The sequence below is a fragment of the Pan paniscus genome, chromosome 3 (genome assembly GCF_029289425.2).
Source record: "Pan paniscus chromosome 3, NHGRI_mPanPan1-v2.0_pri, whole genome shotgun sequence".
Classification (NCBI taxonomy): domain Eukaryota; kingdom Metazoa; phylum Chordata; class Mammalia; order Primates; family Hominidae; genus Pan; species Pan paniscus.
The window spans coordinates 154,727,702-154,743,830 of NC_073252.2; the positions used below are offsets into that span (position 1 = coordinate 154,727,702).

The 16,129-nt window shown below is 36.2% G+C and overlaps 1 protein-coding gene across 2 annotated transcripts in view; it reads right to left on the reverse strand.

Annotated features, from left to right (window-relative positions):
* The window catches only part of PDGFC (platelet derived growth factor C), a 211,165-nt gene that overhangs the window by 75,392 nt on the left and 119,644 nt on the right, over positions 1 to 16,129 (reverse strand). For both annotated transcript variants that reach the window (XM_034959316.3, XM_003822558.6), the window contains exon 2: positions 14,390 to 14,585. In XM_034959316.3, the coding sequence (XP_034815207.1) occupies positions 14,390 to 14,585 (196 nt within the window). The remainder of the gene's footprint in view (positions 1 to 14,389; positions 14,586 to 16,129) is intronic.

Genomic DNA, 16,129 nt, shown 5'->3' on the forward strand with positions numbered 1-16,129 from the left:
CCTTATTCTTTTTTCTTTCCAAAAGTTTTGGTTAATGATAATACTTGCCTCTGCCTTCAAAGAATCATCCTCCTGAGACTCACAGTTATGCTGCCTTACCTACAGTAAACACTGACTAGGACATAATATTCATATCATTTCTTCTGCTGAAAATGAAGGTGTAAGTATGACCTACATGAAATTGGGAAGGAAGTCCTTACTTCCATTCTGTACCTTCACATGTGAATCAAATGCAACGAAATTGCTTTACATTTAACTTGGAAGGACTTTGTTAAATGTTAATTTAACCTTTCTTTACTGTATAGGAAAACAATAAATTTTTTTTGTAAAAGATTTTTTTTTAGTCATTGTGACAAAATCCTTAGAGGGGAAATAAAATAACAATGAAAAACAATCAATCAGTCAGTTAGGAATAAATTTTAAGTCAGAATCTTCCTGTATTATAAAAGCCTGAAGAGGTAGCCTATTTAAAGATTGGCTTCTTTAGGAGTGAGGCTGTTCCATAAAGACAGCTGCAACCTGAACAGAATCTAGTACTCCAAGGGTCAAGAATTAACAAGGTCAGGTGAATTTCAGAAAATGTTATTTGAAAGCTCATATAGGAATATGATATTAATATTTCAATACTGGAGGTATATCTAAACAAAACATTGATGAGGTTGAGACAAGAAAGGCCAAAACAGAATTATTACAGTGTATTTTTAAATTTATACAGTTAGAAGTACTTTATTTTTAATAATTAGTGTTCTAGGCTAGGCGTGGTGGCACATGCCTGCAATCCCACCTACTTGGGAGGCTGAGGCAGGAGAATCCCTTGAACCAGGGAGTTGGAGGCTGCAGTGAGCCGAGATTGTGCCACTGCATGGCAGCCTGGTGACAGAGTGAGACTCTGTCTCAGTAATAATAACAATAATGATAATTTGTGTTCTATTGCCATTGCTTTTTTTTTTCCTGGTAAATGCTACAATAGATAACTAGCTAGCTAGCCAGATAGTAACATGAATATTTCTTTGGTTCTAGAAATTGTCCATATTTAAGCCATTGTGCCAACTGGAAGACTCAAATAAAAGACTGCATCATTATTTCAGTGGTATCAAGGCAATTATGGAAAGTAAGGGCATGACACAAAAAATGGCATTCCAAAATCCCCCAAATGCTCATAGAGCATAAACTCTTCTAACTGATGCAAGGAAGTGATCTTTGTGCAATATCAAACAGACAAGCTGGAGAAAGAAAGCTGGAGAAGAGAGGGAGGTGTTGACAATAGAAGAGGAGAGGATAAGAGGCAGGAAAATAGGTAAAGGGTTAGTGAGACAGTGGTTGAGCCAGACAGGAGGTTGGGAGTTACAGGACACTTTCTTTCTCTACTTGGAATGTTGATTTTGAACATTTCAAAATATAAAACCAAAACATCTCATTAGCCAAGAGCAGAATCCCTTGATCTCAGACTTGGTCAGATCCCCACCCTCTATTTTAAGCCCTCTTGGGAATGATTTTTATTTTTTTAAGTTACAAAAGTAATTGCTACAGAGTGCAAAGGACAACAAAGCTATAAATTATGCCACTGGACTAACTACATTCAAAAGAGTTGCTGGAAAGGGCATTGGCAACATCTTCACTCTAAAGAGAACTTTATTCTGTGTCCAGAAGTGCGCATAGTAAAAACAGTAACTAAATTTGAAAGCTGCCTGTCAATGCTTATCTGTCCTAAGCACCAATAGCAGAGATGGTTATTTTTGTACCACCAGCACCTCTTCCTCCTCCTAAAGAAAAAAGAATGTTTTGCTTTCAGGGGCCATTTCTCCACCAATCATAGGACAACAGTTGGCTCTCAGGGTGGGCATGTAACCCAAATCTTGCCAATCAGAGGAACACGTATTCCTAATTTCTGCTATGGCAATTGGCTCACATATGGATACTTGGTCCAAACCAGGCCAATCACAATTCTTCCCAGAGCTTTTGCGGAAAAGTTTTTGTCTCTTTCAAAGATCATTTAAGTGCTAAATATCTTGACACTTTCATGAGTTTCTCTGCTATCTTATGAGGACAGCCTGATAGAGAATGAAGTCAACTAGTAGAATGCAAATCTATACAGGCAGAGAAAAATCAACAGAGAAATCAACAGAGGCAGAGAAAAATACCAAAAGAGATTTGATGGCATCATTTTAGATACTAAATAAAGTCTATGCCTAAAATCTTCAGTATCATAATCTAAACATTTCCTTTTTTTACTAGTTACAATCACTTGCTGATATGAATTGGCTGTGTTCCCACCAAATATCATCCTGAATTTTAGTTCCCATAATCTCCATATGTTGTGAGAGGGAACAGGTGGAAGGTAATTGAATCACTGGGGCTGTTGGGGTGATCAGACCCAACACCAGGCCATGGGGGCTACAAAGTCCGGAGGAGTCAAAGGAATGAGAAAAGACAAGTTGAGAGATAAAGTGGGACCAGGGGGCCAATGCTAGTATGGAAGCTGCGAAGGCCCTGAGCTCTGAGAGCCCATGCTACTTATTGGTGATCAAACAAAGAAACAGATGGTGAGGATGTGGGGGTTGAAAGGAAGCGGTGTATCAAGCGAATGAGCTAAAGCTGTGACGATTTAACATTTTCTTTGAAACATATGGCTACTTGAGATAATGGGAGTGCTAGAAGCAAGGAGCCAGCAAGTCTAGACACATTCCAAAGGCCACAAGAGGTTTTAGACCGTGGACCCCAGACATGTTCCAAGACTCTTTTACATTATGTCAGATATGCAAGCCCTGCCTCAGCTTCTCTCCCAACACTCAGCTTTTCTCCCAACGTGGGGCAGTTACCCTCATGCTGTTCTTGTGATAGTGAGTTCTCACAAGATCTGATGCTTTTATAAGGGGCTTTTTCCCCTTTTGCTAGGTACTTCTTCCTGCCCCCATGTGAAGAAGGACGTGTTTGCTTCCCCTTCCACCATGATTGTAAGTTTCCTGAGTCCTCCCCAGCCCTGCTGAACTGTGAGCCAATTAAACTTCTTTTCTTTATAAATTACCCAGTCTTGGGCAGTTCTTTACAGCCACGTGAGAATGGACTAATACAGTAAATTGGTACTGGGAGTAGTGGGGTGCTGCTGTAAAGATACCCAAATATGTGGAACCAATTTCAGAACTGGGTAACAGGCAGAGACTGGAACCATTTGGAGGGCTCAGAAGAAGACAGGAAAATATGGGAAAGTTTGAAACTTCCTCGAGACATGGAGGGCTCAGAAGACAGGAAGATTTGGGAAAGTGTGGAAATTCTTAAAGACTTGTTGAATGGCTTTGACCAAAATGTTGATAGTGATATGCACAATGAGGTCGAGGCAGAGGTGGTCTCAGATGGAGATAAGGAACTTGTTGGGAACTGGATTAAAGGTCACTGTTGCTATACTTTAGGAAAGAGACTGGCGGTTTTTTGCTCCTGCCCTAGAGATGTGTGGAACTTTGAACTTGAGAGAGATTATGTAGAGTATCTGGTGGAAAACATTTCTAAGCAGCAAAGCATTCAAGAGGTGACAGAGCATAAGAGTTTGGAAAATTTGCAGCCTGACAATGCAGTAGAAAAGAAAAACCTACTTTCTGAAGAGAAATTCAAGCCAGCTACAGCAATTTGCATAAGTAACAAGGAGCCAAATGCTAATCACCAAGACAATGGGAAAAATGTCTCCAGGGAATGTCACAGACCTTCACAGCAGCCCTCCCATCACAGGCATGGAGGCCTAGGAGGGAAAAATGGTGTTATGGGTCAGGCCCAGGGTCTCCATGCTGTGTGCAGCCTAGGGACTTAGTGCCCTGAATCCCAGCAGCTCCAGCCATCGCTAAAAGGGGTAAAGGTACAGCTCAGGCTGTTGCTTTAGAGAGTGTAAGCCCCAAGCCTTGGTAGCTTCTATGTAGTGTTGGTCCTGTGGGTGCACAGAAAACAAGAATTGAGGTTTGGGAATTTCCACTTAGACTTTAGAGGATCTATGGAAACACTGGTATCTCCAGGCAGAAGTCTCCTGCAGGGGTGGAGCCCTCATGGAGAACCTTTGCTAGGGCAATGCAGAAGGGAAACGTGGAGTTGAATCCCCTACAGAAAGTCCCCACTGGGGCACTGCCTAGTGGACCTGTGAGAAGAGGGCCACTGTCCTCCAGACCCCAGAATTGTAGGTCCATTGACAGCTTGCACTGTGCACCTGGAAAAGCCACAGAAACTCAATGCTAGCCTTTGAAAGCAGCTGAGAGTGGGGCTGTACCCTGCAAAGCCACAGGGTACAGAGCTGCCAAGGCCATGGGAGTCCACCTCTTGCATCAGCATGATCGGAAAGTGAGACACGGACTCAAAGGGGTTCATTTTGGAACTTTACGATTTGACTGCCCCACTGGATTTTGGACTTACATGTTATATTATATGTCACATGCTATAGCCCCTATGTTTAAGCCAATTTCTCCCATTTGGAATGGGTGTATTTAATCAATGCCTGTACCCCCATTGTATCTAGGAAGTAACTAACTTGCTTTTGATTTTACAGGCTCATAGGCAGAAGGGACTTGCCTTGTCTCAAATGAGACTTTGGACTTGGACTTTTGGGTTAATGCTTGAAAGAGTTAAGATTTTGGGGGACTGTTGGAAAGGGATGACTGTGTTTTGAAATGTGAGGACATGAGATTTGGGAGGGGGGCCGGGGAGGAATGATATAATTTGGCTGTGTCCTCATCCAAATCACATCTTGAATTGTAGTTCCCATAATCCCCACACATCATGGGAGTGACCGGATGGGAGGTAATTGGATCATGGGGGTGGTTGCCCTTATGCTGTTCTCATGATAGTGAGTGGGTTATCACAAGATCTGATGGTTTTATAAGGGGCTTCTCCTTCTTTTGCTCAGCACTTCTCCTTCCTGCTGACATGTGAAGAAGGATGTGTTTGCTTCCCCTTCCACCATGATTGTAAGTTTCCTGAAGACTCTCCAGCCCTGTGGAACTGAGTAAATTAAACCTTTTTCCTTTATAAATTACCCAGTCTCATGCAGTTTTTTTTTTTTTTTTAATTTTTGACAGGATCTAACTCTGTCACCCAGGCTGGAGTGCAGTAGCACAATCTTGGCTCACTGCAACCTCCATCTCCCAGGTTCAAGCAATTCTCCCACTTCAGCCTCCCAAGTAACTGAGATTACAAGCACGTGCCACCATGCCCAGCTCATTTTCTTTTTTTGGTAGAGACAGGGTTTTACCAAACTGGCCAAGCTGGTCTCAATCTCCTGACCTCTGGTGAGCCACCTATCTTGGTCTCCCAAAGTGCTAGGATTACAGGCATGAGCCACCACACCTGGCCTCAGGCAGTTCACTATAGCACCATGAGAATGGACTAATACACTAGCTAACTATCTGTGGTCATTTGATAAAAGAGTCTTAAATTAACACTTCTTTGTATGAATCCCTATATGTTTCAATGTAAGCCTTTACCTGTTCAGGAAACTTATTTTATTATGGCATATCTCTAGCAGAATGGTATGATTATTTCTAGATCTGATGCAATATTGGTCTCTCCTCTTCTCAGGTCCCATGTAAAATTTCCCTGTTCAACACGAAGAAAAAAGAGAAAGGCCATCTCTTCTACAACAGAATGGACATTTAACACTCTAAGTTATTCTTTGGTTTGTCTTCAGTATAAATGTTTATAATGTCAGCAATACTGAAATTGGTCATTTTGTTTCTCCCACAGCTTGTGCTCTGGGGCAAAAGATAATATATCTTTCAAATAAAAAGCACTGGGACGATTTAAAGGTTTTCTTTGCACACAAGTGCACAGGCAACCCTATTCCCATTCCTACCCAGAGTGATAACAAAGAAAACAGTAGTGGTAATAGAGCAACATGCTTTCTATTAATCCATCAAGCAGAAAAAAAAAATTAGCCAAGCTCTAAGTCTGAGAAAATATATACCTCTAAAGTTTTGTATTTGAGAAATAACAAAATATCTCCAACTAAAACATAACAAAATCCCTCCAAGGAGGGATTGCCTTCAATTCCTCCTTCAACATACTCTGCATGCTTCTATCAGCATTCTCTTCCTAAAATATAGACCAGTACCTGACCCTGTTCCGCAACAAAACCATTTCTTCTGATAGTCTAAAAAGGGAAGTTCAAATCTCTCAGCTTAGTAGTCAAGGTTCTTCACAATTTGATCCTCTCTACCATTACATACCCACCACTTACCACACCTCCAAGGCATCTCAGGCTCCAGAGAAACACATTGTTCTCAAATTATTTTCTCTACCTCCAGTCTAACACTATTTGTAGTTCTCATTTATCTGTAGCCCACCTGTTATTTTATTTTCAGTAACTGTTCGTGAGTGTCCATTAGGTACTAGTCAGCTACTGACGTCTTGCCTATTCTTCAAGGCCCAATATACATTACATTCCCATATATCTCCTCATTATGACTAATCTTTCTATGCTTCAATACTTAGATTACTTCTTATTTAAAGCCACAGCACTGTAGCAGACACTATGTTTGCCTACACAACTACAACACACCCTCCTCTTCTTCCTTAAAGCTTTGGTGATTTGTTTAGGTCACTGGTATGGTTCGAATGTTTGTGTCCTTGCAAAACTCATATGTGAAATCCTAACCCCTAAGGTGATGGTATTTGAAGGTAGGGTATTTGGGAGATGATTAGGTCATGAACGGGATCAGCAGTCTAATAGAAGAGGCCCACAAGAGATCCCTCACCCATTTAACAATGGGAAGACACAGAGAGAAGACAGTCATCTTTGAACCAGGAAGCTGGTCCTCCATCACCAGATACACAATCTGCTGGTGCCTTGATCTTGGCCTTCCCAGCATCCAGAACTGTGAGAAATAAAATTCTGTGCTTTATAAGCCACCCAGTTTATGGTTTGTTACAGCAGTCCAAACAGGATGAGACAGTAACCACCATGCATGTGCTCCAGCACAGATGGGCTCCTAAAGCAAGTCTTGGGGATATGTAATAAACACTTTAAGCTAATCTGCTTCCCCTTCCCCTTGCCAGCGGCTGAGGTAGGCATACCACAGAAAGGAACCATAGCATCTTCCACAACACCAGGCAACTGTTCTTAGCTGACTTTATAGTAGGGTTCCCACAACATATCTTAAAGAGGTACTGAATTTTTTGTTTGTTTGTTTATCCTGTCTTTTTCCTGCCATCATGAACAAGACTGAAATTGTGAATTACAGTCCAAAACCCAGTTACATATTCTCAGGAGTGGTAGTAACTGTGGTGAGAACCAAAACCAGCTTGGACAATAAGGACCAAAACCACCTACCCTCCCCAGTTCACTGTTTACAGTAACTTATCTATTTTATTGTCTTCAGTAGACTCCAGGAGATTCTTGCCAAGGACAATAACTTTACTGTTCATTATAGGAACTTCCCAAAAGAACTGTTAACTCCTTCAACTGAAGCATCAATAGTTTACTACCTAATACTACTGAACTCCTGTCCTCAAAATCCTTGCCTTGCTATTTCTGCTTCTTCTAAACTATTATATCCTGATTCTTGCCCAATCCTAATCAAGTCCCCACACTGAAAAATTCATCTTAGACCAAACTCCAAATTAACAAAATCTGGTTTAGCTTTTCTTCCTCCAATTCACTATTAAATCTGTCAAGGTAAAATTTTCCATCACCACAGAAAGCAAATAAACTCAGCTCTGTTTTCTCAACATAGTGTCATGGTGTCTTAGAAGCTAGCATTTAGTTAGTTAAATTGTTCTCAGTTATCTTATTTGGCATAGGGCAAACATTGATTGGCTTTAGATATTTTTAAGTTCAGTGTGCACTTCTAAAGTAGTCATTCAAAATAGAAATTGATGTACAGTCTAAATTAGTAGAAAAGAAAAATGGAATAAGAAAACAAGCTAAATGAATGCAAGAAAGGAAACTGAAGCAACAGAAAATGAGTACAAAAGAAGTAATAGAATAGAATCCAAAATATCCATACAAACAATCCACGTACTAGATTAAATTCCACAGTGAAAATATGAAGATTTCTTTGGAATTTTTTAATGCTACTCATGTTCCTTTCTAGAGAGACAACTATAACATACAGACACACATACTAACATGACTGGACACATACAAACAAGGACATAAGAAAGTTGAAAGTAAAAGAATGGAAAGAATGCCGGACAAAAATAACCAAAATTACTTGATGTTGCTACATTAACATTAGGCGTAATATACTTCTTGAGGCTAAAACAAAAGATTGGTAACAATAAAGAATATTACATTTCTGAAATTGTATGCATCAACTAACATAATTTTAAATGATATAAAGCTTTCAACAGACCAACAAGGTGAAATTTGCAAATATATGTAACCTCTATTAAAATAATTTAATGCAACTGTCTCAGAAATTGATATATCACAAAGAAAATATCAGAAAAGATACAGATGCTGTGCACAACTGCAAAAATTGATGTAATAGGAACATAAATACACTACTGCAAAAACATGCATTCTTTGAACAAAGAATATTTGAAAAAACTAAATATCTGAAGCAAATGAAGCAATTATTAAATTTCAAACAACTTAATTCTTTATTCAAAACACAACTTAGAAATCTGTAACTGCATTTTAAAAACTCATATATATATGAAAATTTAAAAATTGCTTCTATATAATCTATGCTTTAAAAGAAGAGAACAATAGATATTGTAAAAATCTTGAACTGGACCGAAAATAAAATACCACATTATCAAAATTGGCAGGGCGCCTCTACACAATATCTATAAAGAAATTATTAAGTTTATTGAACAATTTAAAAATAAAACAATTAAAATAACATTCAACTTCAGAAGTTAGAAAGTACTTCATAACAGAAGAGAACAAAGGACATAATGAATGTAAGAAAATAAATTAAAAATATATATATATATACACAGAGAGAGAAGCTAGCCATGTGGAGAAAGAGTTGTGCTTTGTGGAAAATTATTCATAATTTCTGCTTTGAATAATTCCCTCCTGGCTATCTAACTCCAATTCTGTCGGAGCTCAGCACCTTTTATTGCCTTTGAACTATTTTACAATTCAGTAAGGTATAAATGATTTATATCAAATAAAAATAATTATTGTCTATAGACATATAAATAAACTATGTCCAGTGGAAGTTTAATGGACTTCTCTCCCTCACTGTGGAAGAGGCCAATTTTGCCTCCATTTGCACATTTATTTCTATATTCCCAATCTATAATTGTGTCTGTTCTTTGAATTGTTATTAAACTGGTTATAACATCTGATTGACCCCTTTATTAATAAGTTAAATAAAACATTTAATATGTGTTTACTTAATATCTACAGAGAAGTCAAATTTTACTTTTTGAAAACATTATTCTTTAACAGTCATAACAGAGCCAAAATTTGTTTCTTTGAAAGAACAATGAATAAACCAAATCATAGGCAAGACTAAGTGAGGAAACAGAAAAGCAAAGCAAAATGAAGAGGAGTGAGCACAAAACAATATTAGCAATAAAACAAAAGACATAAAGATGCAGCAGAAATTAAAATCTATTAAGGACACATTGTGAAAATACTAATGACAATAAAACTGAAAACTTCAAAAAAATGCCTAGAAAACATAAAATGAATAACTGTCTTTAAAAGTGGACTCATAAATGGATGCTAAAAAAATTGGGTGATAGACTGCCACAGAACAAGATTTGCATGTTTTTGAAGTATATCCCCATAAATCACATTAATTACAATGTGGAAAAACAAAGCACATCCACAACAGAGAAATCTGGTGGATAGTCATCAAACTCATGTCACTGATAATGCAAGAAAGTGACATTATAAGCAATCAGAAATACTTACAAAGAGCATTCTGGCCAATATATTTAAGCAGGACCTAATTATGAAGAAATATGCAGATAAATTAATATTGAGAGATCTAATTATGAAGAAATATTCAGATAAATTAATATTGAGAGACAGTCTGTAGAATGGTCAGGAATTGTTCAAAATTCCTGACCAATGTCATGAAAGGTAAGAAAAGACAAGAAGACTCTTCCAGACTAAAGAAGACGAAAGAGTTACAATAACCAAATGCAATTATAATGTTTTATTAGATCAAAAAGATGAAAAAATGATTAAAAAACATTTGGGGATGATGGGAAACACTGGGTAAGAGTTTCATATTAATGTTAAATTTATTTCACATGATACTGCTACTAATGTTCGATGGGAAATATCCTTGTTCTTAAACAACACACAGTGGGTACAAAGTGTCATAATGTTGGCAGCTTACTTTCAAATCCAAAAGAAAAGAATAATAAAGATATTTTCCCTAAGGGGAAAATGCCTCTTAGCAAAATAAAAACGAAGGAAAGCACTTCAAATGAAAAAGTAAATTGAAGGAAAACAAAACATAAACCTTCATCAACCATCATACTCAATATTGACATGTTAAGAGCAAACCCTTTAGTCCCAACGGCTGCAGACAGAACAATTTCAGCAAGAAAGTTAATAATGATAGATTTTGCTTATAACACAAAGAATAAAATAAATATTATTAATTTTTACTAATATAAATGACAGAAGGAAGAAATGAAAAAAGGAAGGCCAGACAAACCTTCTTTGCTGAAGAATTCCAAGTAATATATGCATATACCCTTTAGGAGGTGGAGTGTAACCAGTATCTCCTTGAGTGTGGGCTAGAATTAGCTACATACATCCAAATAATAGAATATGAAAGGAAAATATATTACCGTAGCAGAGCAGAAGCCCAGCAGATACCACCATACATAAGTGATCAAAGCTAACATCATCACTAATAAGTAAGGCTGGTGGTATGTACCTCCTGATATGATAAGGGCATATCACCTATTTGGAATTCTTCCCCAAAACTTATAATCTCAGTGTAAGCATGACAAAACATGTGAACAATCTAAACTGGGGGGACATTCTACAAAATACCTGACCGTACTCTTCAAAACTGTCTAGTCATGAGACACAAGGAAAGAGAAACAGTCAGAGATTCTAGGTGACTAATGAGACATTACAACTAAATGCAATGAGTTTAATCTGAAAAAGATCCTGAAACAGAAAAGGTGACAAACTGGAAAAACTGCTGACATCCAAATAAGACCTGTAGTTTAGTTAATAATACTGTATGAATATTGATTTCTTAGTTATGCAAATATGCCAAAGTATGTAGGATGCTAACATTGGAGGAACCTGGGTTAAAAGTATACAAAACTCTCTGTACTATCTTTACAACATCTTGTAAATCTAAAGTTATTCCAAATCTTAAAGTTTAAGTTAAAACGAAGAATAAAAGCAGGAAGAAGATAAAGGTATATACTAATTCAATCAACAACATAATAAGAGATAGAAAAGGAACAGTAAAAGACTCGGAAGAAAAAAATCTTTCTTCTCACAGACGATATCATCTTTTGCATAAATAAAATATAATTTCCACAACAACTGTCAAAATAAATGAAAAAGCTTAACAAGTTTTCTAGACATAAAATCAATACTAAAAAATTGATTGCATTTCTAAACACCAGCAATATATAGTTAGAAAATGTAGTGTCAAAAAAAGATTTTAGCAATAGCCTATAAGGAATCTAGAACTAACTCTAAATAATGGATGTGCAACATCATTATGAATAAAATTTTAAAACCATATAGACATTAAACAAGACTCCAATAAATGGAGCAATGTAAATAAAGTTCTCCATTTGTAAATAAAGCAATGTAAATAAAGCAATGTAAATAAAGGACAGAGTCATTATTACTGTGATGTCAGTTCTCTTCAAAATGATCTATACATTCAATGTTCTTACAATAAAAATAACAACAGTAGTTTTCAATGAACTTTACAACTATTTCTCAAGGTTGAAAACAGTAGCTTTCAATGAACTCTACGATCTATTTTTACACTAAAAAGCAAAACATCCACAATGCTCCAAAATGGGAATGAAATAAGGTGAGATTTGCTTATCACAAAGCTTCTAGAATGCTACAGCAGTTAAGACAGTGTCATTCATTTAAGAAAAACAAAATTGACCAAAGTAACAGAAGAAACAGAGCAGACTACATATAGAAACCCGATCTGCAAGTCAGCTGACTTTGCACTTCACTGGGGAAAAGAATGACTATTCAATAAATGATGCTGGCATACTATTGGATACCCTCCTGAAAAACCTCACACCACCAACATAAATAAATTCCAGATAAATAAAGAAAGATTAAAGGTAAAATTTAAATAGCCAAACAGATCAATACAAAAGGAGCAAAAGACATGAGCAGGCATGATAAAAAGGTAATATGAATGGCTGATAATAAATATAAAAATTTCTCAACCTTATTAGTAATCAGAAAAACAAAATAAAACCAATGATAAGGTACAATTTCACACTTACCCATATTACAGTTTTTTAAAAGACAGATCAGAAGTTGGTGAGAATGCTGTGCAACAAAAATTTTTGTATATTGTTGGGAAATGTATAAACTGACAATTTTGAAAAAACAATTTAACTCTACCTAGTAAAGCTGAAAATATAAATGTCTTAAAACACTGAAACCATTGTCAGAAAGTCTCAAAGTTTTATTGCTCTTTTGCACAAGGAGAACTGGAAACAAGTCAAACGTTCCTCAAAGCAGAAGACACAAAAAAGGTTGATTATTTCTATGATGAAATATTATACGTCAAAGACAACAAATGATCTAATAAGCTATCTGCCTCAATATGAACTAATTTTAAAAGCATAATTTTTTTAGTTTTGCTTGTTCTGAAACATATGTTAAATCATAAAAGAAAGCACATGGTATTACTCCATTGATACATATTTCAAAACAGCCAAGGAATTAAGTATTTTTGTAAGATCACACATAGAGAAATATGTACTTCTTATGAAATTATAGAGAAAATCAGGAGAATGAGTAACAAAATTTAGGACAATGATTATATTTGCAGTGACAAGAAGAAGGTGTAATTAGGAAGGAATACGGGTAGCTGGTGTCACATGGCTCTCTTGGTATTGACCTGTGGGAATTGGAACTCTAGGAGAAAGCACAAGAAAGTGCTAATAATACTCCAGTGACTGCTACTTTTGTAATGAAGTCCTTTGTCTCCGACCCAGAAGTCTCCTGTCTTCATTAGCATCCACAAAAGGGATAGGATTACTCACTACTTTGCAAGTAGGGCAAAATCTTACACCCCTTGTAATTTTTGACAAGATTATGTTTATATATAAAAAAAGACAAGAAGTGCAGTACAGCATGATGAAAAACTGCCTAAATAGGTGTTAGGAAAAATGGGTTTAGCATTTGTTTAGGTACCAAATCTGAATGAGATCTAGGGCATCTGCTTTACTCCTCTTGTAGTCTTCTAAAGATAATCAGGGTAGCTTCTAGTTCTCAAAGTCTAAAATTATAGATGTAAGGAAAAACAACAACATGAAATGCACAGTCACAGAAAGAACAAATGTGAAGAATATGTAACTATGTAAATGCTAAAGATAAAAACTGTGATGACAGCAAGTACAAAGTTTATTTCATTTGTACTGAAATATTTATCTGTAATATACCATGAGATGAAAATTCTCTTTTAACTTGTATATCAAAGAGAAAATAAAAAATCCAGTGAAGAAGTTCAAGTAAAATATTTTCATGTTATACAAATGTCATTGAAGTGAAAAATCTTCAGTAAGACCACCCAACCTTGACAAGTGTATTCATATGGGATTTACAGAGTAATATTTGTATGACATACAGTAGGTGGTCTTTTGCGTGGGTGAAATACTCCAGCTGACTTTGGTTCATGAACGCTTCTAGGATAATTATGACGAATTCCTACCTGGCAAGGCATAACGTTAGCCTAAATATCTAATGCTGCTTTCTGAACTATATTTCTTCTTTGTGATATAATATTCAAACTTCTTAGTCCTGTGCATGGGTATGTATCCAGGTAATATGTACCTGTGGATAGAACTTTTTCTTTCAGTAGCTTATCATTTATTTTATTGATTTGGCTATGAGGAAGGTCAAATATAAGATTTTTAGCAGTAACCGCAACTTTGGTTTTCTAGCACAACTACATTCCTTTATACAGCTTTGTATTCTCTAATCCTTATTTTAAATGGTTTTATTCCATGTATGCTTTTTTTACCATAAATTATATTAAATACTTTTAGAAGTAGGTAGAAAACAGTGACTTTGTATGCACAATGTGTCTTCCGATTTTAAATGAAGACTTCAAATAAAACATAGCTTCAATAAGGCTGGAAATTTCTTAGATCATCAGAAAAATAAAACAAAAGATGTCATTTAAAATCAGATCATCAAAATTAAGCAATTTGAAAGACTTTTAACAGTTGTTACATTGTTGGGATTTCAAGTATGATCACTTACTTGCATATGTCATCTTCTGGGTCTTCAAGCCCAAATCTTTCATCAAACGTAAGTTGTATCCATACATTTTCCTCTACTGCTACTAATCTCCATACCAAGACCGTATTTCTTGGATAAGTATGAGGAAACCTTGGGCTGTGAATACTTCCATTAGTAGACACAGTAATAATTCTCTCATGCTGAGGATCTTGTACTCCTAAAGCAAAAAACATAGACATAGACATACATTTAGATTTCAAAAATTATAGGTATCAAAGCAAGTGTTTATTATTCGCACTTTACCTCAGACAAGTGCTGAGTGTGTTTTATATGATATATGCCAAATACCACTCTTTCCAGAACTGATCCAGAAAAAAGATTATTTTATCATTATTGAATAAAAACCTGTTTCATATTTATACTTGAAGGAACATAGCAAATTACTCTTTTAAGGAATTTAATTACTGAAACGTCAACTACAAACTCTTTTGGAGTCCTAAAATCACAATAAAGCTGAGTTAACATTCAAATTTCTGAGAAGTTATCAAATATGAGACATTTTAGAATAAAAATACACAAGATATAATTCTATTTTAAAAAATACAAATAATGATTTTAATTCTCTAACTTAAAAATAAAAGCTAAAGAGCTACAATCAACTAATTATTCAAAGATTTGCATTAATTTTATATATGGCAAAATAAGAAGGGTATTAAGATAGCTGAAGAAAGTGAAATGTGAGGATAAAAGAGGCAGAAGTGGATAGGTAGAAAAGACTGTTTTCAGCTTTTCTCACTGATCTTTGAAATGTCAATTAGCATACCATATGATACACTATTTACAGCTTCTAACCTCTTTTTATTACCATTGCTTTAGGAACTGAGCTGGCAAAATTTTCTTAATAACAGCTCATTATTTGGACCCATAACTTCTGGGAAAAACAAAAAAGGTATGCAATACAAGTTCAGAGCTTCAAGTGAACTGGAATTACTAAATAACCTAAATCTTAAATGACTCTGAAAAGTAAAGCAAGATCAAAATAATGGTCTCAATTTCTTGTTATAAGGGATTAGCAGTACATGAAAATATTAAAATATAAAAAATGTTGCAGCACTTCTCAATGCATGAATACACAAATATGAATTCTAAATCTCCAAGGGCAGAGTATAGTACAAAATGGCTTCCAAGTTTATTAGGCAAGGTACCTTTTCACATTTATGAAATGCTAAAATATACTGTTAATAATATCTCTCCTCCTTTTTATTAAAATGTTGGGGAGAGAATTGAGAGAAAGGGCAAGTTGGCACTGCTGAGAAAAGAAGTATTCCTATACCCAACCAGTTGAGAGTTAATAATGAGACGAAACCCACAATTGATAAGTTATAAAATAAGCAGTCATTGAACCACTCCAAAAAATGTAAGAACTAGGCTAGTTATAGGCTCCAGGCCATAAAAATCCATGTAAGGGCCATCGCGGTGGCTCACGCCTGTAATCCCAGCACTTTGGGAGGCTGAGGCGGGTGGATCACGAGGTCAGGAGATCGAGACCACGGTGAAATCCCGTCTCTACTAAAAATACAAAAAATTAGCGGGGTGCAGGGGCGTGCGCCTGTAGTCCCTGCTACTCCGGAGGCTGAGGCAGGAGAATGGTGTGAACCCAGAAGGCGGAGCTTGCAGTGAGGGGAGATCCCGCCACTGCACTCCAGCCTGGGCGACAGAATGAGACTCCATCTCAAAAAAAAAAAAAAAAAAATTCCGTGT